Source organism: Lissotriton helveticus, chromosome 7 (genome assembly GCF_964261635.1).
Source record: "Lissotriton helveticus chromosome 7, aLisHel1.1, whole genome shotgun sequence".
Lineage (NCBI taxonomy): Eukaryota > Metazoa > Chordata > Amphibia > Caudata > Salamandridae > Lissotriton > Lissotriton helveticus.
This window is the reverse complement of record NC_136068.1, coordinates 990,926,012-990,952,875: the sequence shown is the minus strand read 5'-3', so window position 1 is coordinate 990,952,875 and position 26,864 is coordinate 990,926,012. Positions and strand designations below refer to the sequence as shown.

The window sequence follows — 26,864 nt, the reverse complement described above, 5'->3', positions numbered from 1 at the left end:
ACTCGGGCACAAATGGGGGCATATGCCGCAGCTCTGCAGGCCTCCCTTGGGTCCTCTCCCGTTCCTGGGATGTGCTCTTCCTCCGCTTCTCGTGGGATCCCTGACGGACTCGCCGGTGGGTTCGCCCCAGTTGCCAATTGAGCCTTTGTCCCCCAGAAACGGAGATGTGGTGTCGTTAGGGCGCGGCCCGGTTGGGTCCCCCTCTACGACCCACTGTGCCTCTGCCGCATAGCCCGCTGGGCTCCCTGTGGCATTGCAGGTGGCTGCCAGTGCTCAAAGCCCTGCCTTGAGCACACCCCGGCCTTCAGGGCAGGTGGCTGCCTGTCCAGAGCTGGGGTAAACGCCTTTCCGGCGCCTTGGGCTCGCCTCCCCGGCTCCGCCGAAGTCAGAGCCTGTCGTGGTTGAGTCGGTGCCGGAGCGGCACTGAAGGCTTGCCTCTCCGGCGCCTTCTTCGGAAGGGGACCTGGTTGTGGTTTTGGCGCCAACTCGAGGCCGGATGCAGCAGAGTCTGCAACTGACGAAGCACGATCGGTGCCGGCAGGCGTCGTTTTGGAGCCGGGTTGGGGACTATTCTCTGGAGAGAGTTTGGCGTCACCCTTCACGCCCGGCGACGCCGGAGGTATTCTTGCCAGTGCCCCCCTTGGAATTTGTGGAGCCTCCTCAGGATCTTTCGGATCTGGCAGGCTCTTCGCCTCCCCAGAAGCCCCATTAGGATCCTCATTCTTAAGTGGGGAATTGGTCGCGCACAGTGTCTTGGGAGGGTCAGCTTACAACCCTCCCCCACTGATGAGCTGTTGTCCTCTCTACGGAGGGCTAACGAGGCTAGTGCGGCTTTTCTGAGAGTGGTCTCATTGGCCACTCGCATTTTAAACATACAACCCCCTTCTGCCCCCTTGTCTGTGGACCCCATGTCCTTCACCGTGGGTCCGGGAATGTGTAGCCGCTTCTCCCCTTTGAGACGACTTTTGGCCTGACTTTTGGCCTGCTGTAGCAGTGTTCCACAGGGTGCTGCGTCCGGTCCTCTGACTGTGGTATTGAGCCGGTGGCTCAACTCGGAATGTCATAGGGCTCGGAACTAGTGTTCACAGGTTTGGTTCCTTATCGCGCTCTTTTGGTTTGGCTTTATTGCCCCAAGAGGTGTTCCCAGTTTGGGGTGTGCATACTCCATGTGGGGTACTTGTATGCTATTATATAACTCTGCTTAACTCACCTGGGCCTGGAAAACCTATGGGCTTCATGCATCCCTTGGTGGTCCGTTGTACGGTGTTCTCTGTATTTTCCCTGGTGCCATCTTCTATACGCCATGGGTTATCCTGCCTGTTCCACCTCCTTGGGAGGTTTCATGATCTCCTCTTCTAAGCAGCTCCTGCCTGCCCTTACCGAGCTCAGTATGGACATGGTGCATGCTCCTGGCTAGTTCTGTCTCTAGATACTTGTATGTTATACATTTATGTATACATGCCGGTTGCCATCGTATTCCTCTTCCTTCGTCACCACCTCTTTGAAGCAGCGAGGTCTGGACCCGTGTCTCCATGTGTGGGGGAGCTTTTCTGAGTGGTTTGCAAGTTGCCCATAAGGTTCCTCCTTGCTTCCTCTTACTGGGGTGTTCTCCCAATTTGACAACTGCGCCCCTTTTTGGTGTTAGACACTGTACTGGTCTTTTCTGGAGTGTTTGGTCTCAGACTCTGAGACTCTTCCCACGATTCTTTCCAAATGGTCTCCTACTATTGTAAAAGCTATGCCTGCGGGAGAGCTCTTCTGCTGGCTGTGGTCCCTGGCTACTACCTGCAAGTCTATCTTGTGGGGTTTTTTCTCACTTTGGCTTCATACTGCCTTGTTGGACATTTTTTTTTGTGTACGCCACTTTAAGGTCTCTATGGCTCTTTGCCTGCTGCATGTTTCTACCTGCTTCAGCAGATTTCAAAATTGCAACTCTTTTCACCTTGTTTCCCTTTGTGGGATTTGCTGTGCGCACTTGGCGTGTTTCTTGTCCCGCCTGCTATTCCCAACACATTGCTCGGGTTCTAGCTCTTGCCTTTGGGCTGTTGGCACCGGCTCCTTCAGCCTTCCTTCTATAGGCTAGTCTGTTAGACTCTAGTTACATCTCTTCAGGTTCTTTTCCACCTTGAGTCAGTGTACTCATTGTGCGCCATTTAGCGGAGAGTGGTCCTTCTTCCTCTCTCTTGTTCTTTGTTCGGGTATATGGCTCATGCCGCTCTACATATATAAATAAATATTGAGTAAAAAATTAAGTAGCTCAGTGTGATCAGAGGTAGGTGTACATGTCCTCACTATTATTCAGACCCCCTGGCTGCTTGGTATCCAGTTCTAAAATATATCTGGTCTCCAAGCGCCTCAGTCTGGCCTACCTGTTGCCACCTCTCTTGTTGACAGGCACTGTATCCAACACATAGTATTTAAAATATTTAAGGCTACTTTGTTGGTGTTCCTTAAAGTGCCTTGCCACCAGATAACTAGGGTCATTGTTGATAATGGCACGTGTATGTTGCAAAATTATTTTATGCACTGCAAGTTTAGTACTGCCTAAATATAAAATTGCGGCTGCATACTAGTGCATACACGGCAAATTTAGTTTTACATGACCTATATTTCGTGATGGTATGTATCTTAGGGCTAAACGGTGTTGACTAGGTCTTGGTATTAATATCGAATTGGCACACTTTGCAATTGGCACATTTATAAAAGCCTGTCCTGGGAGCCCATGTACTGGGATCCGTCTCTTCTGGGTTGTTTTTTACTACAGCATTCCCCATTGTTGCAGTTCTTCTGAAGGTGATTGCTGTTTTTTTAGGCATTGCACCACCTATACGAAAGGCGCATGGAAGGGGTTACGAACTCAAACAATACAAACAGAAGCGTTTCGGCTTAGCACCTTTGGCAATTACGGCACATTCAGATTACAGTAGACCATTACACAAAATTCAGGCAACATTTCATTAGAGAACATCTAATGTGAAATCAGACTGACTTTCAAAACAAACACCGATCTTCCTTATTTCAAAGCAGCCAGCTTAGTACTATCAAAATATATATAGTGCACAATTCAATGCATTGTTAATTCGTCACATATTACATTACATATCACTTTAGACTACAAATGCGCGTCTATATACAACCTGATGGAATTCAGATGTAGCATATTTTAACAGGGTGGACTGAAAGATCTATGGCAGAGTGTTCGAAATTACATTCACGTATTCCTTCTTCATTTAACCAATTGTGCCCTGAATGGGCTCAATTCAAAAGTAAATCAATGCATAGTCTACTTATTACAAGACTTCTTAGGCATTTCAACCCATTGGGTTAAAATATCATTGTGCTCAAGGTCAAACATGATTAAGCCTTGAATGGGTGTACAATTTAAGATACCAGTAACGGATCTGCGAATTGCAACATTCTATTAGGCAACAGTTATTAGGTCCTATATGGGCAGAAGCCAGGAAGCACTATGTGTACACTATTGTATATAGTGTCTACCTATAAGCGGCCCATTTGGTCTTGCCTAGACGGAAAGAGAAGGCGGGGAAAGGGGAAACAATCCCTAACTGATCTGCAACCCATGAGCTTTTGGGATATGCTCAAATACCCGACAGGTTCTACTTTAACTTAAGGTATGGGACACAGCTTCATTCAGATGAGATTTAATTCCAGATGTGACGCTAATTCCTGGTCACTAATCAGCCTGTGTGGTATCTTTGTCTCGAGATCTAGAATGTAGCAGGATTTTAATCTTCTAAACTTAAGAACCCTGTCGCTCTTCTTTGTCTCCTTGGGGGTATATGGTCAAGACAGAAGAACTTCAACTTGGTCGTAGAACTTTGGTGATATTCATCTAAATGTGCGAGTGTATGAGTGCCTTAAAGGTGTGAGGGTATACACACAGCAATAGACCACAAAACCTGGATTAGAAAATTAACTAGACGTCTTAAAATGGACTGAAATTTTGAATGGAATTGGATATGGCAGTTTGATTTCGGTATGCAGAGAAGAGGGGGGGGGGGGAGGTTTATTTTATCAAACCACAGCACCACCCTAAAGAATATTAGAAGCCACATTCAATTAAGGATCTTGGAAAGACTGATTTCTGTTGCCAAGGCTCTTTAGGACAAACATTTTTCAAAAACATTGAATTGAACAAGGTTTTAAAAGAAAACTAGGTAAAACAGATTTTGAAATCATGTAATCAATGACCCTTTAATACCCCTTTCCGCAACATGCACATACATTTGCTTTGTGCATATCTGTTTATTTTGGGACCGAGATCGGCACTGCGAGCCTACATAAAATTGACATTGACAATTTAAATCTTACAATAAAATTAGTTTCACAAGCTTGTCACTGAAATGGTTCCCTTGCTTCCACTTTTTCCTTTACACATGGAAAGGTACCCCCACCATTCAGAGGACAATAAAATGACGCAGTAAGCAGTAATGACACATACCCTCCTCAGGGGGTTCGGTATCAGAATCTCCAAACACCTCATCTTGATATCGGAAAATATCATTGTGGACATAAAACTTGTTTGCCACAGAACCCTGAAAAGTATACAAAAAAGAATACATTTCTTATGAGCACAAATACACACAAAATGTAACACTACGGAGACCAACTCAGCTAAAGTGTAGCAGGGACACCATCGCACTCCCTTTCCCCGCCCCCACCACCACATCATCATCATCATCATCATCCGCCCCAAGCATCAAAGCCAATGAAGGAAGCTTGAAAATCCTTTAGTAGGAGTGCTTAGTTAGCTTTTACCTTCTCTAGTGATATGCTTTAGAGTCTAGCTATTGCAGTAGCCCCTTGCATTTGATAATCCAGGAGGACTTTACAAAGGCAAGAGAAGTAGGTCTCTTTATCCCATACACTGGGCTGAATTAGCATAAAGACTACTTGCAGAAAACAAGCTCACTCAAAATACACACGCACACACATATATATATACATTGTAGGAAGCCTGCTCTGTATATACTATACCAAAGTTAGGTATAGTGTGCACAGAGTCCAGTGGTGGGCGGAGGTAAAAGTAGATAGCACCCCACTCTATTTGCGGTAGTATGGTTGAGCAGTAAGGCTTTATCAGCGGACAGTGTTAAACATTTGTTGTACACACTCAGTCAGCAAATGAATTCACACACTCAAAGACTGAACTTCAGACCAATTCTTTTTGTATAAAAATATTCTTTTAGCTATATAATTTTTCTAGAACCAAGCAAGCCTGGCGTAGGTAAGCAATAAATACTTTACAGCAGTAATGCAGTTTGTAAATAGTTTGAATTGTAAATGTACTTTGACTTGATTACAGTTGTGTTACTGAGAATGCAATGCTTTTCAGAATAAAGTACATATATTTTGTGTAGGATTTTTAGTAAAATTACAGGCAAGTTGCTATTGAGATTATTTGTCTTACACAGTGCAGTATGCCTGGATACTGCACTGGGAGATTTCCTGTAAACAGGAAAGTAAAAGCGTTTTTGTTAGTTAGTACAATTTTAAGGAATTACTTTAGGTTTTCCAACTCCACACTTGGAAACTTTTCATAGAAAAACAGTCAATGTTATCCTACGGAAGAAAGGTTAATGTTACTTACTCAGTAAGCATCTGTTCTTGGCATGCACTTTGTTTTTCTTCGAAGAAGTCTTTCCAGTCACGAGGTAGGGGACACCTCCTTTGGGTGATAGTGCGCATGGGCATCGACTCCATTAACCCCTTCACTGCGGTGGCTATTTCGCCGCAGTGCTAAGGGGGCGGGGCGGCCGCACGGTGCTCCCGTGCTCGTGACGGAACCGCTCCGTCACGAGCCTCGGGCGCGCTGTGCTTGTGACGGAACGGTTCCGTCACGGCCCCACCCGACCAATAGAACGCTCAGCGCAGACGTGGAATTCGCGCCGCGCGGGCGCGGCGAGCGGGCCGTGACGGAACCGTTCCGTCACAAGCACAGCACACCCGAGGCTTGCGACGGAACGGTTCCGTCACAAGCATGCAAGGGGTTAATAGATTGTTTGCCGCAGAGGGTGAGAATAGGGTAGTAGTAAAGAATAGAGATGTCCATATGTATGTATGTAAATTAAATAGAGAACTACAGCAGATACAGGTATCCGGGGAGGTGGGTGGGCGCATGTGAATCTACAGCTCGACATGCCAAGAACAGATGCTTACTGGGTAAGTAACTGCAAAAAACAACAAGTGATGGACTGAATGTGGATCAATGTCACACACTCCCCCAGTCAAAAGATCTGGGCCCAAATCCATCGTTTTTTTGCACTCCTCACCACCCTGGGTCAGATAATGGCTTTATGCAAATCAGCTCTGACCCTGTTGCCCCATGGGAACAGTCCAGTCCGAACTACAACAGCCATATCTTTCCCAGACCGGAATCAAGCATCCGAGGACCGGACCGGTTTCGAGGTAACACCTCTCTTCAGCCCGGCTAGCTTGACTCCAAGTGGTGTGGAGTGCCTGGGACCCACGTCTGGGCATCCCCAGCGCACTTAGGGCGGCAATTGCAAAAAACAACAAGTGATGGACTGAATGTGGATCAATGTCACACACTCCCCCAGTCAAAAGATCTGGGCCCAAATCCATCGTTTTTTTGCACTCCACACCACCCTGGGTCAGATAATGGCTTTATGCAAATCAGCTCTGACCCTGTTGCCCCATGGGAACAGTAAGTAACATCATCTGTTCGAGGCATGTGAGCTGTAGATGACATGCTGTGCATAGACTATATAGCAGTATCCTGCCAAAGCGGTGGCTAACATGTAGCTGTTGGAGTTGTCTGAAATAGTTTAAGTACTGCTTGACACACATTGGCTTGTTGTCTTGCTAACACATCTACATAATAGTGTTTAGTGAATGTGTGTGGTGTAGACCATGTTGCTTTGCAAATGTCAACTATGGGAATGTTTTTCCCAACAAAAGCCATAGTGGCCCCTAGCTTGCGAGTGGAATGTGCCCTAGGGGTCCAGTTAGAGTTCTTTGCTTTCGCATAGCATGTATGAATGCAGGTAACGAACAAGTTACTTACCTTCGGTAACGCTTTTTCTGGTAGATACAGTATCTGCCTGTGGATTCCTCACCTTGTGAATATCCCCCTTGCGTCAGCAACGTTCGGAAATTTTCTTCCTATGACGTCGTCCACGCCGGCGTGCTACGAACGCGGCATCGCGCGCGCGACTCCGTCTGACGTCACCGACCCCTTATTAGGCCTACGTCGGCGTGATGACATCAGTTCCGCCCTTTTTTCCGTGCCTTCGAGGCACCCGGACGGACCAATGACAGGAAATATACATATATACAGTGTACATAGTACATACAAACCAAAATAGCACACATAGTGCGTAACAAAGGTATCAAAAACCCAATAAATATACAAATAAATATACAAATAAAACCAGGTATAGCAGAGTGGACAACGGGGAGGCGGGTGGGTCAGTGAGGAATCCACAGGCAGATACTGTATCTACCAGAAAAAGCATTACCGAAGGTTAAGTAACTTGTTCTTCTGATAGATACATCTGCCTTGTGGATTCCTCACCTTGTGAATAGAGTCCCACAGCAGTCCCCACTCCCGGAGGAGGGTGTCCACTCTGCTACACCAGGAAATCTTGGAGGACAGAACGCACGAAGTGGCCGTCCCTCCTCACCTCGGTATCCAAGCAGTAATGCTTCGCGAAAGTATGGAGGGAGGCCCAAGTCGCGGCTCTGCAAATGTCCTCAACAGGTACACCTCTAGACAATGCAGAAGAAGCAGACCTAGCCCTGGTAGAATGAGCTCTTATACCCTCAGGAGGGTCCTTACCCGCCAGGGAGTAGCAAATCTTGATGCACAGGATTATCCACCTGGAAAGTGTGCGCTTGTGCACCGCTCTGCCCTTCCGACAGCCAGCAAAACCAACAAACAGCTGGTCGTCCATCCGGAAGTCTTTAGTTCTGTCCAGATAAAAAGACACCGCCCTCTTAGGGTCCAGACGGTGCAGTCTCTCTTCCTCCTTAGAAGGGTGAGGGAGAGGATAGAAGGTAGGAAGGGTAATGGACTGTCCTAGGCAGAAAAGCAGCCCTGGTCCTAAGAACCATTCGTTCAGCATGAATGGTCAGGAATGGGGGCTTAGAACTAAGAGCTTGAAGCTCACTCACCCTCCTTGCCAAGGTGATTGCTACTAAGAAGACCGTCTTGAAAGACAAAAGCCTCATGGGACACTTGTGTAAGGGTTCGAAGGGAGAACCCATCAAGAAAGTCAAGACAAGATTCAAATCCCACTGAGGCACGATAAATGGAGAGGGAGGAAACTTATTTGTGAGGCCCTTTAGAAACCTCGAAACCACTGGAGATTTAAAAAGAGACGGCTGGTCCGGCAAGCAGAGAAATGCCGACAACGTCGAAAGGTAACCTTTGACTGTGGTAACAGCAAATCCTTGCTGCGCCAAAGAGAGAGCAAACTGCAAAATATCAAACAGATAAGCCCTCAACAAATTTAGACCATCTATACGAATAGATGGACTTGGTGGAGTCACGCCTGGCCAAAAGAATGACATCCACCACATCGTGAGGGAGAGAAAAAGAGATCAGCTTGCCCCGTTCAATCTCCAGGCATGAAGGTGTAATGTCTGGAGGTGGGGGTGTAGAACCTGCCCCTCCACCTGAGAGAGGAGATCTACCCTGAAAGGGAGACGGAGCGGTGGGTGAGCGGAGAGGTGGAGTAGGTCCGTGTACCACACCCTTCTTGGCCAATCCGGGGCGACCAATATGACTTGGGCCCGGTCCTGGCGAATCTTCCTCAGAACCCGAGGAATCAAGGGTATGGGAGGAAACGCGTAAAGGAGATGCGAGTCCCAACTCAACTGAAACGCGTCCCCCAGGGCTCCTTGCATCGGATACTGGAGACTGTAGATTGAGAGGCAGTGAGCATTCTTGCGAGTGGCGACGAATATGCTACTTACCAGTATGCATCTGTTCTTGGCATGTAGGGCTGCTGACATTCATATCTATTGCATAGATCGCCGCCTAGTGTTGGGTCCGGAAGATTGCACATTGTTGTCCTGGAAGAGTCTTCGAAGTACCACAAGATAGGTGGCTCCTCCCCTGGACTACAGTGCGCATGGGCATCGACTCCATGCCCAGATTATTTTTAGCCATTGTGGCAAAGATGGAGTGTAACGCTGTGAGTGATGACCATGCTAAGAGTAAATGCAAGCGCTGCAGCCGCTACAGGCGCCGGGGAGGAGGGTGGACGATATGAATGTCAGCAGCCCTACATGCCAAGAACAGATGCATACTGGTAAGTAGCATATTCGGTTTGAGGCATGTGGGCTGCTGAATTCATATCTATTGCATAGAATACATAGCAGTCCCTCAATTATCGGCGGCCGCCTGTGCCAGCTGCAGATATTTGAAAAAGTGTCTCTAGAAAAGCCTGCCCTACAGCTGACTGCTGTTTGGAGTGCACATCTACACAGTAGTGTTTAGCAAATGTGTGTGTGGTAGACCATGTGGCTGCTCTACATATGTCTTCTAAACGAATATTTCCAAGGAAAGCCATGGAGGCCCCCAACTTTCGTGTGGAGTGGGACCTTGGAGGAACCGTTAATGTGCGCTTGGCTTTTTGATAGCAAATATGATTGCACTTAACGATCCACCTGGCTATACCTGCTTTGGAAATGGGGTTGCCCTTGTGCTGTGGCGAAAAGGCAACAAACAGTGGTTTTGTTTTCCGAAAATCTTTGGTCCTATCTATGTAGTACATTAGAGCTCTCTTGACGTCTAGTGTGTGGAGCATTTTCTCCGCCACTGACTCAGGATTTTGGAAGAACACAGGCAGTTCTATAGTTTGATTGATATGGAACTGTGAAACCACTTTAGGAAGAAACTTAGGGTTGGTGCGAAGCACCACCCTGTGGGAGTGAATCTGTATGAATGGCTCTTGGATAGTTAGTGCCTGGAGTTCACTAACGCGTCGCAGCGATGTTATCGCTATTAGAAAAGTCACCTTCCACGTTAGGAACTGAATCTCGCATGAGTGCAGAGGCTCAAAAGGTGGACCCATCAGCCTGGTGAGGACCACATTAAGGTTCCATTCAGGAGCTGGTGGGGTCCGGGGAGGAATAACTCGTTTGAGTCCCTCCAGAAAAGCCTTAATGGCAGGCACCCTGAAGAGTGAGAGATGCTGCCTGTTTTGTAGATAAGCTGCTATTGCGGACAAGTGTATACGAATGGAAGCATAGGCTAGATTGCATTTGTATAGATGTAACAGATAACAAATGATGTCGTGAATAGATGCATCAAGCGGGTTGATGTGGTGGTCTGCTCAATAAATGACAAACCGCTTCCATTTTGCCGCATAACATGCTCTGGTGGTGGGCTTCCTTGCCTCTTTTATGATATTCATACATTCGGGAGGCAAGTTGAGGTAGCCAAATTCTAAGACCTCAGGAGCCAGATCGCCAGGTTGAGCTGTTGCGGATCTGGATGCTGAATGTCGCCACGGCTCTGCGTCAAAAGCCTGGGAGTGAGGTGCAGCCTTTGATGCGGTACCACGGATAGTTCTAGGAACGTGGTGTACCATGGTTGGCGTGCCCACGTTGGAGCAACCAGGATGAGTGTCATCGAGTGTTGCTGTAGCTTTCGTGCCACCAGCGGTATGAGAGGTGCTGGGGGAAAAGCGTACGCAAATCTGCCTGACCAGTTCATCCATATCGCATTGCCCTGCGACTGTGGGTGTGGAAACCTGGCGGCAAAGCTTTGGCATTTGGCGTTTTCCTTTGTGGCGAAGAGGTCTATCTCTGGATGACCCCACTGCTGAAAGTACGGGTGGAGTACTGATGGATGTATCTCCCACTCGTGCATTTGGTGGCTGTACCTGCTGAGCAGGTCCGCCATCTGATTGTCCTTGCCTGGGAGGTGTTCCGCCATGAGGAAGATGTTCCTTTGAATGGCCCACTTCCACATGCTCTGAGCCAGATGAGACAACTGTGGAGAGTGTGTACCTCCCTGCCTCTGAATGTAGTACATGGCCGTCATGTTGTCCGTCCGGATCAACACGACCTTGTTGCACAGATGTACTTTGAATGCTTTCATCGCCATGAAGATGGCCATCAGTTCCAGGAGGTTGATGTGCATCTTCATTTGCTGCGTCGTCCATAGTCCCTGCACTGTGTAGTGGAGTACATGAGCTCCCCATCCCTGGAGAGATGCTTCCGTTGTCAGAATAATCTGTGACACAGGCTCCTGGAACGGTCGGCCCTTGCAAAGGTTTTGTGGATTCCACCAATGCAGAGAGTTGTATGCACGACCGGTCACCAACACTAGGTCTTTTAACTGTCAGTGAGCCTGATTCCACTGACGTGCTAAGCACTCCTGAAGCGGACGCATATGTAGTCTCGCGTGCGGGACTATGAAGATGCAGGAGGCCATCATGCCTATCAACTGCATGAACACTCTTGCCGGAAGCGAGTGTTGCGGTCTGAATTTTTGTATTAGCAATTGAATGCTGTTGATCCTCACTGAATTTGGCTGTGCTTTGGCTGCCAGAGTGTCTATTGTCGCGCCCAGATACTGCCGTATGTGGGCGGGCTGAAGGTGGGACTTTGGGTAATTCAGTGAGAATCCCAGATCATGAAGAAGGTGAATGGTGTGGGACATGTGTGCGGGCACACTGCTGGGCCGACTTTGCTTGGAGAAGCCAGTCGTTCAGATAAGGGTCGCCAGGCATTTCGTAAACACCCTGGGTGCTGTTGTCACTCCGAAAGGGAGGACTTTTAATTAGTAATGTTGGTCCTGAATGGTGAACCCGAGGTATTTTTTGTGTGACCGTTGTAGCGGAATATGAAAGTACGCATCCTTCAGATCTAATGTTGCGAGGAAATCTCCCTGACTGAGCAACGGCAGAACCTGCTGCAATGTTAGCATGTGAAAGTGTTCCAATAGAATGTACTGGTTTAGGGGTCTTCGGTCCAGTATGGGTCTGAGGGACCCGTCCTTTTTTGGGATCAAGAAGTACAGTGAGTACACTCCTGTGCCCCTTTCCTCCATAGGCACGAGCTCGATTGCCCCTTTTTGCAGCATGACGAGTACCTCCTGCTGCAATAAGTGCAAATGCTCTGTGGACATAAGACGGTGTTTTGGTGGCATGTTGGGTGGAGTGGATATTAACTCCAGACAATAACCGTACTGGATAAGCTTTGTGACCCACCTGTCTGTGGTGATGGACTTCCAGACCGGCAGGAACTGTTGGAGTCTCCCCCCGACCGGTGTTGTATGGTCGGGGGGCAGTGACAAGGCGTCACTGTTTGGTAGCGGCAGAGGATCGGGAGCAGTTGTCTCCACGACCTCTGCCCTTGGCGCTGTTCCCACGATATCCACCTCTACTTTGCGCTCCACCTTTATTGTACTGTGTGTGCTGGGACAGCTGGCCTGTGGAAACTCCTCTATTGTGTGAGCGACGAAAAGAACCACCCCTGAACTGCTGCGACTGGAGAGCTCCCATAGATTTCGCAGTTTGTGTCTTTTTTGATTTTTTCTAAGGTGGTGTCCACCTCGGGTCCAAATAAGTGATCAGGGTTTACAGGCTGATTTAGTATGGTGGTTTGTATCTCTGGCCTGAACCCGGAGATTCTCAGCCAGGCATGTCGCCATAACATCACACTTGTATTAATGGCTCTGGCAGCGGTGTCTGCTGCGTCCAATGCACACTTGATAGAAGCATTGGCAATAAGCTTCCCTTCCTGTATGAGCATCTCTGCTGCTTCCTTATATCTGGCAAGTGTTGTAACAGGGTCTCAAGTGTGTCGTAATGGGCCCTGTCATATCTGGCTAAGAGCGCCTGAGTGTTTGAAATGCGCCAGACATTGGCCGCTTGAGCTGCTACCCTTTTCCCTGATGCTTCTAGCACTTTCGATTCTTTGTCAGGGGGAGGAGCATCACCCGTTGTTTGTGAATTTGCCCTCTTCCGGGCATTGGAAACAACTAGAGAGTCTAACTGCAACTGGCCCTTGATGTATGTAGGGTCCCCAGGCGCCGGTTTGTACTTCTTCTCAATTCTGGGGTTTAACATCCTGGCCCTCGTGGCCTCCTTGAAGATGTCACCAGCATGTTTTAAGACACCCTTTAGCATTGGAAGAGTCTTGACAGTTTTTTCAAAGGTGGAAAAGGTGTCAAACAAAAAAACAAATTCAAAGCTGGACATCATGATTTTTGGCTGCCCGTTCAATAAGCGCATTAAATGCCGCCGAGTCTTCAGTAGGCGAGGTTTTTACAGCATACACCTGACTGTCTGGGGCAGTGTGTGGATCTCCTGGGTCAGCAGCGTCTGCCCAGGGTTCATTGTGATCTTCAGGATCAGTGTCTATAGGGTAGTTGTACTCCTCATCGTCACCTCCCCCTGTCTCCCCATCTGAATAAGTGGGCGAGATAGGAGCAGTGTCTTGGCCACGTGGAGATATCGGTTCGACAAGAACGGGTGAAGTAGTGGAATCCTTTTTTAATGGGATTTTATAGGACTCCATAGGCTGTTGCGGGGTGATCTTTCGTTTGTAAATTGAAAGCCTACCAGTGTCGGCGTCAATGAACTGTTCCGGCTGCTCTTGAAGCGGGGGTTGTCGATGCTTTGCGACCACTAACCCAGGCCTGGTCTTCTGTCCCGCTGACGCCTGCTTAGACCCTTCGACGGTCGTCTTAGGGGCGAAGGCCTTAGGCACCACTTTAGGCGGCAGCATGAACTGGATGTGCGCCGGCGACTTTTGAGGTTTAGCAGCCGGCGTCGATGGAGAAGTATCCTTCGGACCGACAGTGGAAGTATTCTCCTTAATTCCCTTCAACGACTCAGACACCTGCTTCGAGAAGGAGGCGGACGGCTGCGTCGACTTGACAGGTTCCTTCGATCCAACGGCAGGCGTGGACTCGAGGGTTGTAGCGCTTTTAGCCTTGTCCGTCCGACGTGTAGGATCGAGAACCTTCTGCGGTCTGAGTCCTTTGTCTGTGTCGGCGCGGATTTTCCCGGGTCGACGTCCTTGACTTTTGTTTGTTACAGTCTTTGGGTCGACACCCGTTAGCGACCTCACCGGGTCGATGACACCTTTAAGCTGTTTTGGCGCCGATAGTTCTGAGGACTTCGAGCCGACCAACGCAATACGCACTTTCGGTTTCGATGCCGCCTCCAGTGCTTTCGATTGCGTAGACACCGATGCTTTCTCTTTCGGTTTCGATTTCCCAACTTGTGGCTCCTTAGAAGTGTCCGAAGCCGGGCCTTGAGGCGAGGCTGTGGAACCCATTAGAAGATCTTGGGTAAGGCCATGTGGCGATCCCTCGACCTGAGCCTTATTAAGTCTTTCGGCCCCCGTATCGACGGTTGGGCCTAGCTCCCCGCTTGAGCTATCTTCTCCGGCCCCAAAGACCACATCGTCGTCTCCTACCTCGTTGACGACATTAGTAATATCGACCATCTCGACATCTGCGTCGTAGTTGGAGTCGTTCTCCGATGCAGGATCAGACTCTCGAACTTCCTGCTAGACTCCCTCATCCTCTTCGGTATCGAAAATGTTCACCGGGCCAGGTGCCGTCTGCTGGGCCTCCTGGCGAGCTGCGCGCCGAAGTCGAATCGTCTTCTTGGATCGGAAACGAGAACAAGCCATACAGCTTGCTTCATCGTGATCCGGCGACAGGCACTTGTTGCACACCGGGTGGACGTCGATATGAGGATATTTCGAATTACATAGGGGGCACCTCTTGAACAGGCTCAGTTCCATGAGGTGTCATTGATAAGCCTCTGGCGTCGACTGGGCCTTCAGCGCCGAGAAGTCACGCGACTCCTCTGGATGTTCGACTCGGGAACTGAGTTGAAACAGACTCGGGCACCGATCGCAAGACAATACCGACGATATACTAAAGGCCTTTTGGCCAAAAAGAAAGTTTTATATATATTCCGAACTTGAGGGAACAAATATGCATCCGAACCCAATGGCGGAAAAAAACAATCTGGGGATGGAGTCGATGCCCATGCGCACTGTAGTCCAGGGGAGGAGCCACCTATCTCGTGATACTTCGAAGACTCTTCCAGGACAACAATGTGCAATCATCCGGACCCAACACTAGGCGGCGATCTATGCAATAGATATGAATTCAGCAGCCCACATGCCTCGAACACAGGTCCACCTGAGGAGTCCCCCACATCTGAAAGATGTCGTGAACAACCTCAAAATGGAGCCTCCACTAACTGCCGACAGAACGTCTGCACGTACGTTCAGAACTCCGGCCAGATGATTTGCCATCAGACAAATCTGATGGTCCTGAACCCAGGACCAGAGACGCAGAGCCTCTTTGCAGAGACACTGCGACCCTACTCCTCCCTGCTTGTTGATATACCACATCGCGGTCGTGTTGTCCGTCAGGACTTGAACCGACTGACCGCGAAGGGAAGGGAGGAAGGCCTTGAGCGCCAGATGTATCGCCCGCAACTCTAGAAGGTTGATGTGAAGCAGCCTTTCCTCTGGAGACCAAAGACCTTTGATCCCCCAGATGAGCACCCCACCCTAGAGTGGATGCACCCGTTATCACTGTGGCCACCGGTGGAGGCAATTGGAAAGGCTTTCCTTGAGACAGATTGCCTTCCACGCCCCACCAAGACAGATCCGCTGCAGTTTCTATGGAGATTCTGACCGACTCCCTGAGATCTCCGTTGTGCTGATACCACTGCCAGCAGACGCACCACTGGAGTGCCCTCATGTGCCAGCGTGCATGGTTGACCAACAGAATGCAAGAAGCCATCAGACCGAGCAGACGAATGACCTTCAGGACTGGAACGACCGCCCCATTGTAGAATAAAGGAATCATCTCCTGTATGTCGCAAATCCTTTGAGGTGGAGGGAATGCACGACATACAGTAGTGTCCAGTACCGCACCTATGAACAGGTTGCGCTGGGAGGGCACCAGGTGAGACTTGGGTACATTTATCGAAAAACCCAACCTGTGCAACAACTGAGTTGTCTCTTGCAGATGAAGGAGCACCTTCTCTTGCGACTCTGCTTTGATCAGCCAGTCGCCCAGATACGGAAATACAGGTATTCCCGACCTTCTGAGATGTGCCGCCACCACTGCCATCACCTTGGTGAAAACTCGAGGCGCAGTAGTAAGTCCAAACGAAAGGACTGCAAACTGGTAGTGTTGCAAACTTACCGTAAAACGGAGATACTTCCTGTGCGACTTCAGGGTGGGGATGTGAAAATAAGCATCCTGCAAGTCGATCGACACCATCCAGTCTTCTTCCAACAGCGCTTGAAGAACCTGCGCAAGAGTGAGCATCTTGAACTTTTCCTGTTTCAGATACAAGTTCAAGATCCTGAGATCCAGGATTGGTCGAAGTTTGCCATCCTTTTTGGGGATCAGGAAATACCGGGAGTAGCACCCCTGACCCCTCCCCTTCTCCGGAACCACCTCTATCGCACCCTTTCTGAACAGTGCCAGGACTTCTTCCTGCAGGAGAAGCAGGTGGTCCTCCGAACAATAACCTTGGCAAGGAGGGTAATTGGGAGAACTCCTGGAAAGGAAGAGCATACCCATTTTCTACGAGATTGAGAACCCAAAGATCTGATGTAACCGATTCCCAATCCCGTAGAAAATGAGTAAGCCGACCCCCTACCGGACCAGGATGATCCGGAATGGCAGATCTAGGGCTGCTTTGCTGATGTAGGTGGGTATTAGAGGAGGACGTAGAGGAGGAAGAGGCCTGACGTCCACGTCACCTCTGTCTACCTCTGTAAGACTTGTACAGAGGGTTCTGTTGCTGCTGCTGCTGCTGCTGGCCTTGTTTGAAGGAACGAAAGGAGGACCTGCCAAAGCCCCTGAACTTCCTGGTGGCTGTGCCTTTCGCTTTCAAGCGAAAGATCTAGGCGTCGCCCGGCTATCTTTGAACCTCTCTAAAGCCGCATCCGCTTTCTTCCCAAAAAGGCCAACTCCGTCAAAAGGCAAATCCAAAAGAGTAGCCTGTACATCAGCGGAAAACTCTGAGGACTTTAGCCAAGCAGCTCTTCTGGTAGCCACTGAAGAACCCATCACTCTAGCCACAGAGTCTGCCTTGTCCATGCCACTCTGAATAACCTGGCGGGCTGGCGCCTGAGTGTCCAAAACAACCTCATTAAAGTTTTTCCTGTCTTCCTCCGGAAGCTTAGCTGACAATTGCTCGACCGAGTCCATTAAGGCATGCACATACCTTCCTAGTAAGCAAGTAGCATTTGTCGATTTTAAAGCCATGCTACCCGAGGAGAAAACCTTCTTACGGCTTGATCCAACTTCTTGGAGTCTTTATCTCCAGGAACCTGGGGAAAAGAGCCTGCTGATCTGTTCGCACAAGCGGCCTGCACCACCAGACTCTCCGGCGAAGGGTGAGATGACAAGAACTCAGGGTCTCCAGGAGCCACCCTATAACGCCTCGCTACCGATCTAGACACCGCAGGTGCAGACAAAAGCTTTTTCCAAACTTCTAGAATCGGCTCGGTCAGAGCTTCAGTGAATGGTAGAGTCGGCTCAATGACTGAAGAAGGCGAATGTAAAACTTCTGTAAGGACATTAGATTTGAACTCCACTGTTGGTAAAGTCAAGTTCAACAACTCAGCAGCCTTTCTGATTACCATATGGTATGGCACTACATCCCTAGAGGGCGCACCCGAAACCACAGGCAAACCCCATTCCGGAGAAAGTTCAAGACTGCTTGCACTATGTAGATCCTCAAAGCAATCCTCATGTTCCTGAAGTTCGCCTTCCTCCACTTCAGGTTCCCCATACTCCTTCTCCTCCAAGAGACGTTGGGCTCTACGCCTCGACCACTCCAGACGGATCGAAGTCGACGGATCCGGTAACGACTCCGATGGAGTCTGAGCCGGTGTCGAACGAGGAGCTGGAACAACAGGAGGCTGAGAAACAGGAACCGGCGTCGAGCCTCGATCCAAACTTCGAGGTCGCTCCGGAGCCGGCGAAGCCGTGCGCGGAGTTGATGACCTCGGCGGTGCCGTACCGATCCAAGAAGGATATGGAGTCGGCAGAAAAGGCGCCGGTGCATAAGCTTGGGGGACACCCAAATTAAAAGACAAAGGACTCATGGGACCCGTAGGTGCTCCAGTGGGGTACATTGCCCTCGCATATACTCCAAACATAGCATTTAGGAAATGCGAAGGGTCCTGACCAGGATCAGGAAAGGAAGGGTATAAACCCATTGACTTCTCCACAGGAGGTTGTTCCGGATTCGGTTCCTCCTGACCCTTTTGACCTTCCAGGTGATCCTCCGGAGTCGGTGACTGAGGAACCTCCACGACCTCCTCATGCTCCGAAGACTGGCCCGAAGCCGGATTCGTATCTAACTCCGGCTCCGGTGTACGATCGAGACCGCATCGGCGTGGCTCCACCAGCAGAAGACGGAGACACAAAATCCTTGTGATGTTTCTGAGAAGACCTTTTCTTCGAGTCCGATGACCCCGAATGATGGTGAGAACTATGCTTCTTCCTCTTATGTTTTCTCTTCGAGGAACCCGAAAGCATGCCCAGAAGCGGACTTAGACGCCGACTCAGATCTGGCCCTCGATCGCGACCTCGATCGCGACCTCGATCGCGACCTCGATCGCGACCTCGATCGCGACCTCGATCGCGACCTCGATCGCGACCTGGAGTGTCTTGATCTTGATCTCGAAGATCTACCGGCTTCTTTACCTTTAATTTTGGCTAATAGAAGTTTAGCCTCCCGCTCTCGCAGAGCCTTCGGATTCATCTTAGAGCAGGATCGACAGCCCTTGACGTCATGATCCGACCCTAAACACCACAAGCAATCTTCGTGTGGATCGGTAATCGACATCATCCGGGCACACGAGCCACACTGCTTGAAGCCAGTTTTCTTCGACGACATCCTCGACCAAGAACAGAAACAGTAACAGACAAAAAGCAACAAAGTCTATCTGTAACCACAGAAGATCCCTGAAACCGTTAGTGTCGACGACGCGGAAAAAAGGGAACTGATGTCATCACGCCGACGTAGGCCTAATAAGGGGTGGGGGACGTCAGACGGAGTCGCGCGCGATGCCGCGTTCTTAGGACGTCGTCCACGCCGGCGTGCTACGAAGAAAATTTCCGAACGTTGCAGACGCAAGGGGGATATTCACAAGGTGAGGAATCCACAAGGCAGATGTATCTATCAGAAAATCCATCTTCAATACCAGATTTGGAAATAGGATTGCCCTTGTGTGGTGGCACAAAAGCAACAAAGTTGTTTTGTTTTACGAAAAGATTTTGTCCTTGCAATGTAGTACAAGAGTGCTCTTCTAACATCTAAGGTGTATAAAGCTCGTTCTGCCACTGATTCAGGTTGAGGGAAGAATACGGGTATTTCTACCGACTGATTTATGTGAAATGCAGATACTACCTTAGGTAAACATTTAGGATTGATACGAAGAACCACTTTGTCTCTGTGTAGTTGGAAAAATGGCTCTTGTATGGTTAATGCCTGTAATTCACTCACTCCACTTAATGAAGTGATTGCAATGAGGAAAGCGGTTTTCCAGAAGAGAAACAGTGGTTCGCATTTGTGAAGGGGCTCAAAAGGTGGGCCCATTAATCTTGTGAGGACTAGGTTAAGATTCCACACTGGAGCAGGTGGAAGTTTGGGTGGTATGACTCTTTTTAGTCCTTCCGTGAAGGCTTTGATCACTGGTCCTTTAAACAACAACAAATGCTGTCTATTTTGTAGATATGCAGCTATTGCCACTAGGTGTAGTCTGATGAAGGTGTAAGCAAACGCTGATAGTTGCAAGTTTAACAGATAGCAGATGATGTTTTGTATGAAAGCATCGAGAGGGTTATTATGATTGTTACCACAAACAACAAATCGCCTCCACTTAGCTACGTAGAAGGCCCTTGTAGTAGGTCTTCTAGCCACACTAATGATAGGCACACATTCTGTGTAAGGTTCAAGTAACCAAACTCAGATTTCAGCAAGCAGATCGCGGGGTTCAGCTGTTTGGGATCTGGGTGTCTGATTTCTCCATGACTTTGTGAGGAGACTGGAGGTTGAAAGCAGCTTTTGATGCGGAACCAGAGATAGCTCCAACAGGGCTGTGAAGGTTGACGTGCCCATGTGGGAGCTAATAGGATTAGTGCAAGAGATGTTTGCCTGAGCTTGTGAACCACTAATGTAATGAGTGGGAGAGAGAGAGAGAGAGAGAGAAAAGCGTCAAATATCCCTGACCAGTTCATCCATAGTGCACTGCCATTGGATTGCGGGTGTGGGTACCTGGAGGCAAAGCTTCGGCATTTTGCCTTTTGGTATGTGGCAAATAGGTCAATGTGAGGGACTCCCCAACTTTGAAAGTATGGGAGAAGATCCGGAGGGTGGAGTTCCCATTCGTGTATTTGCTGCCTCTGCCTGCTGAGGAGATCTGCAAACTGGTTTTTAACTCCTGGGAGATGTTCCGCCAGGAGATAAAGTTTGAGGTGAATGGCCCACCTCCAGATGTGTTGGGTTAAGTGGGACAGTTAGAGAGAGTGTCCCCCCTGTTTTTGTATTCTCTGTACGAACCAAGACAGCTTTGCCCTCCAGGTAAGTCTGAAACGCCTTTAGGGCTAGAAAGATTGCAAGTAGCTCTAGATGATTGATGTGGAGCTACTTCTGCCGATTACTCCACAGGCCTTGCACTGTGTGCTGTTGTAGATGAGCTATCCAGCCAGTGAGGGACGTGTCCGCTGTCAGTACTATCTGTAGAACCAGGTCTATGAACAGCTGTCCTTTTGACAAATTTTGTGTTCCACCACTGCAGAGAGCGAGGAGTACGGCTGCTTACCAACACTATATCGGTCAATAGACACGGTGACAGGTTCCACTGACTGGCTGAGCAGACCCTGCAGAATTTCGCGATTTACCACCAAACCAGCACTTTTGTAAAAATACAGAGATTTTGACAAAAGTGCCAGCAAAATTGAAGGAATGCGTCTGGAATAGACCATCATCGTTCATACAATAATAATCTATGGTTAAGCAAATAAGCTAAGCCTGCCACCTAGTGGCGAAGTGGTGAATAGCGGTGGGAAGTAAAGTTTTTTTTATTTGGGGGTATTAAAAGAGGTTGACTTTTCTTGCGAAGATATAGTCACGTAAGGTCAATGGTTTGCAAGTCTATATTTTTTAGTGTTTTTGTAATCTAGGTTGTCACATGAGACCCACATTGCTTCACACATAAAATAACATGTGTAGAGTTAGTATGGCTCCTGGTTTAGATTAAAATCCTCTGTACGGAAGTCTGCTTCTTAAGCAAGAAAAACTAATTCCAAGAGAAAAATCAGCTGTACTGTGTCTATTTGCTTGTGGATGCTCGCGCTCGCGCCCTAACCCCCATCCCCCCCACCCCAGCGCAAGTGATTTATCTGTTGAAGCAAAATACATTGTAAAATTGTATTTACTTGTGCCATTGGCCACACTTAAAAACAAAAAAAGATGTCCTCGAAGACATCATACAAAGTGCTAATCTTTGATCTATTTTGGGAAGCATGTGAATATCAGAATCAAACCAAGGATTTAAAAAAATGTGGTTCTAGTATCATAGGGTTGATGTTGAGAGGCAATTCTTTTTATAGGAATGTTGATGGGGGACCTTCACTCTAGAAATATTTCAAATAATTTGTGAATTAAGGTGCCTTTTTGAGCTATTACATCAATGAGAGGCAGACACTGTCTCCCTAATGCACATTCTATTCTATTAATGAACATACTGCACGTTCAGTTATTTTGCTTGTTAAACTGGTGCCCGATCATCGCCTCTGCTAGACCAAAACAGTACACTTACCAGTTTCTGAATAAACCGGCCAAACCATTTCCTTTTCCGATACTGGTTACACCATTGCATGCTCCTTTTCATTTCTGAATAAAGCTCACACCTTTCTAAAAACCTCCCCAAATATGCCCCTGTATTTTATTTCTGGCAAATGCCTTGATTTTAAGATGATATTTTGTGGGATTGTGTCAAACGTGGTTAGTACTGTATGGTTGTAGATATGGTCTCATCTTCCTAAAACTTTGGGTTACTGTCTCTGCACAAAAGGTTCAGTAGACTAAGACCATGAGGTTACAGTCATTTGGAAGGGGTACGAGTAATCCCTCTTACTGGACAGACCAACAGCTGCTGTGATTTACAACAGGGGTCATGTCTACAGTAACCTTAGGTTTGTCTCCTTCCAAGCCTTCCGCAAGGGAGGTCATAGTATTGTACTTGCATTTATATAGGGCTTACTAACCCTGACGAGGCGTCAAAGCGTTTTTTCGGCGAGTAGCACGCTACTCCGGAACCCAAGTAGGATTAGTGTTGAATTAGTATAGTAAAATATGAAAGTAATTTGAGTGGTGAATATGTTAGTCAGTTATTTGGATTCAGAAGGATAGCGGAGGTATAGAAGAGGGAAAAAGATTAGCATTTAAATAGCGCTTGTTACCCCTGCAGGGGTGCATACATGGGTACTAGAACATCCCAGGGAGAAATACAGCTCCCTCCCACGAGGTTAGGGCTGGAGCTGTGCTTCCGTAGAGCTGCAGACACTTTAAACATGCCTATTTCAAAGTGGAATACTTTAAACATGCCTACTATTTCAAAGAGGAATACTCTGCTAAAACAGTTTCCATTGATTTCAGGCTGAAAATCAATGATTATTTGTAAAATAAAGTGCCGCTAAATTTCGATGTTTGTGGCTCTAAATTTTAATAACTGTGCCGCTAAACGTACTTATCCATGCCGCAATATCTTGGGGGGGGTCTTGAAGTGGATGCATGTGCAGCCTTGCATGGGGACTATTATGATGCAAGATGCCATCATTCCCAGCAGTTCCATATAAACACGAGCTTTAATCCAATGATTGGGTTGAAACTGGAGAACTAAAGCCTGAATATTTTGAATTCTGGCTGCGCTGGGGAAGGCCAGAGCTTTGAGTATCTAGTGTGGCTCCCAGGTAGTCCTGAGTATTGGCTGGTTGGAGATGCGATTTTGTCACATTGATTGTGAACCCTAGATGATGTAGTAACTGAATCGTTCTGAAAGTGTGCTGAAAGCATTGCTGGTATGTGCGGTCTTTGACGAGCCAGTCGTCCATGCAAAGACATAGATGCTTGTCTTCTTAGTTGAGCAGCTACTACTGCCAGACACTTTGTGAAGACCTGGGGGCTGTGGTGACTCCAAGTACTATGAACTGTTGACCCGCTACTACAAACATGAGGAATTTGCAATGAGCGGGGTGGATTGGAATATGAAAACAGGTGTCTTTTACATCTAGAGTAGACAAAGTCCCCTTTCTGCAGCAGAGGAAGTACTTGTTGAAGTGTTACCATGTGGAAATGATCTGACAATGTACAGACAGAGTTCTCTGAGATCTAATATTGGTCTGAGAGAACCATCTTTTTGGGGTATTAAGTAGTAAAAGGAGTACACACCTGACCTGTGATGTTGGTGCCATACGGGCTCTATAGCCCCTTTTAGAAGTAGAGACTGAACCTCTTGTTTGAGGAGGTGTAGGTGATCTGGTGAAGGTTTGTGTGACTGGTGGAATGTTTGGAGGAGTGTTGATGAACTCCAGGCAGTAAAAATGAACGGATAATTTGTAGTACCCAATTGTCTGTTAAGGACTGCCAGATTGGTAGGCTATCGGACCGTCTTCCCCGACAAGTGTTAAGTGGTCAGGAGGAAGTGGAGGCAAGTCTCTGCTTTGTATTGGGGGGGGCACGTTTGTTTGAACCCCTGCCCCTATCTTTGCTGCGGTTACCTCTGTAACTACCTGTGAAGTAACCCCTACATGGACAGGGTTGGTTATTGCCCTTATAGGTAGAGGTGGTCTCCGAGGAGGTATTTTTAGAACTTCGGCTGTAAAAAGAGCGCCATAAGGAACAACAGTTTTGGCCCCCATGGATTTGGCTTTCAGGATCTTTTTTCATTTGTACTAGTGAAGAATCTGCCAATGGGCCAAATAGACGTTCCTTCTTAAAGGGTGTATATAATATGGAGGTTTGAACCTCGGGTTTGAACCCAGATATGCGAAGCCAGGCATGCCTCCTTAAGATGACACTGGTGTTTATAGCTCTAGCAGCAGTGCCTGCAGCATCTAGGGAACATCTTATTGCGTTTATAGAAATAAGTTGGCCTTCACGCACCAGGTCTTGTGCTTTAGATCGGTGTTCCTGGGGTAAATATTGGATCAATTACTCCATCTCGTCCCAGTGCGCACGGTCCTAATGTGCTAGCAATGCCTGAGTGTTGGAGACACGCCAGAAGTTCGCTGCCTGAGAGGCCACCCTTTTCATGTAAACATCAATAAGTTTAGATTCTTTATCCGGAGGTGGAGCATCTTCTGTTTGGGAGTTGGCTCTTTTCCTTGCATTGGACACAATATATACTGGGTCCGATGGTGCTGGCTTGTACTTCATATCTACTCCAGGGGTAAGAATACGAGCTCTGACCGAGTCATTAAAAAGGTCATCTACATGCCTGATCATCCCTGTGAGCATGGGTAGTATGTGTGATGACTTCTGCGTGGTACTGAGGGTTTCAAAGAGGAAATCCACTTCTAAGGATTCTTTATGTGGCTGCACCCCATGGTAGTTGGCAGCTCTACCCAGTAATTCAATGTAGCCTACACTCATCTGGTGCAGAGGGCTTGTTCGGGTACAAGTCGAGATTATTGCCTATGGACAAATTGGTGTTGTAATCATCCCATGGGTCTTGTAGTGGTTGATTATCATCCCCTTTGTCATTATCATCCCCATCCACATCCTCCTGGTTGTCAGGAGTATGTGGTGGCGAATGTTCAGGTGAGATTGGCTGAAACAGAGGAAGGAGGCGATGGAAAAGGAAGGAGGAGGCAGGGGAAGGTTTAGCTCCAACAGTTCTGTTCTTCAAAGAAATGTGATATTCCTCTTCTGTATCAGCCCTTCTTTTTGAGGTCACTTTAGTGGTGATATGTCCAGTCTGATTCGGATCCGGTTTGTCGATCTGAGCGTCTGGTTGTTTTGGCGCCGAAATTTTCAGTGCCAGAGTTGATGTTTTCAGATGCGAACTGTGTTTCGGGCCCAATGGTGGGGGTCGGTGCCGGACTTGTGTTTCGACGCCGAAGGTCTCAACTCGGAGCTCGATTTGGAGAGAGTCTTTTCGGAGCCGGAAGGCTTTTTAGTAGGCTTTGGTGATGAGGCAGAAGGCGGGGCGTCTGAAGCGCGGTCTCGGTACCAACCGGAGCCCGAGGGCACGGGTTGGACCGGAGCCTTCTTTTTAATGTGGAGTTGTGTCTTGGGACGAGGGGCGGGAGCTGTACTCCTGGTACGTTGTCCATATGGAATGTCGTCCTCTTGGTCGGAGTCGTGCTCAGAGATGGCGACCAGCTACTGCTCCTCCACTGTTCCCATGGCCTCCCCGGCCTCTTCGTCAGACTAGCGCCAGAAGATGTCCAGAATGGAGCTAGTGTACTGGCTCTGCATATGTCGGGACAACGAACCCGACAGTCGCAAAGTGTTTTCTTGAGCAGAAAGCCTGGCACCTGTTGCAGTCCTGTTCTGAATTCGGGGGAGAAACAGATTACACACTTCGTGTGAGTCGGTGCGTGGGTATTTTGCGTGACACAGAGGGCATAATTTGAAGGGAGTTTATTTCATAGACTGTGGGTAGGCCAGACGGCCTTTCACGACCTTTCCCATCGAAAGATTAGCTTTAGTAAGTAAATACGATACGCGATAGAAAGGGAAACGCAATCAAAAACAACAGAGGGTGAGTATCTTGCGCACCAAGGCAAACCGAAGGAACGGTGTCGAACCGGAGCACAGCGATAGACGTCCGAACCCGATCACTGAAAGAAATAATCTAACAATTGAGTCGATGCCCATGCACACTATCACCGAAAGGAGTCACGTACCTTGTGACTGGAAAGACTTCTTCGAAGAAAAACAAAGTGCAGACATCCTGACCCAACACTAGATGGCAAGCTATGCAATGCATGTGATCTACAGCTCATGCCTCAAACATATTGTTATTGAATTAAGGCAAGTACTTTGTTATGGGAGTTGCTGTTCTGGGGTTAGACTCGGGGGTCCCCCGGCGTCAAAGATGCACTCCTGTTGCACCCTCAGCGGCACTAGGAAGGGTGCCGAGTGCTGAGGCCCAATGTTATCAAATGGGGATAGGGGGCCTCCGGTTGGTGGCTGCTGACGAGCAGGCCACTGCGTTGTGGGAGCAAGGCTCTTAGACTTAGTTCCAGGCAAATGGGCACCGGGGGGGGGCGGGGGGGGGGGGGGGGGGGGTTAGGCTAGCACAAAAGATGCACCCTCAGTGGCACTGGGTCGGCCGGGTGTAGAGTGCTGTTTTGGCGTCAGGTGCTGTGTAGCTTTCAATGGGGAGTCTCCAATTTGCAAAAGCACTGCAGGCTCGGGGACGAAGGTCTGCTGGGTGCGACCACCACTTGGCGGCAGGTGCGTCTGGATTCCCGAAGTTTGGTGGTGAACCATCTGGCTTTCTTGGCGCAGGAGTTGTTTTTATTGATGGGGGCTATGATGTTGGCGCTGTCAGAGATCAATCTGTGCAGGGTCCGGACTGCTGTGTTGGGTTTGTTGTTTTCAGCGATGGTTGGGGTGGCGTTGCTGAGTGCAGAGGTAAGCTGGTCGTCGGTCATTCTGGTCCAGTTTCTTTGCGGGAGCGGGTGTCTGTGGACGATGGGTGTTTTCGAAGGTGAAGTAGACGCATCGGTGGGGAGTCCATGGAAGTTCGGTGGTGTGGCTAAAAGTGATGGAGCTTCCTGTTGTGAATAGGAGGTCGAGGGTGTGTCCATCTGCGTGCATGGGTCCAGTCACGATTTGGCGGAG

General features: G+C 48.5%; 1 protein-coding gene across 4 annotated transcripts in view; it reads right to left on the bottom strand.

Annotated features, from left to right (window-relative positions):
- Positions 1-26,864, bottom strand: part of G3BP1 (G3BP stress granule assembly factor 1) — a 509,287-nt gene that overhangs the window by 349,974 nt on the left and 132,449 nt on the right. For all 4 annotated transcript variants that reach the window (XM_078653632.1, XM_078653634.1, XM_078653633.1 and 1 more), the window contains exon 5: positions 4,463-4,556. In XM_078653632.1, coding sequence (XP_078509758.1) covers positions 4,463-4,556 — 94 coding nt within the window. The remainder of the gene's footprint in view (positions 1-4,462; positions 4,557-26,864) is intronic.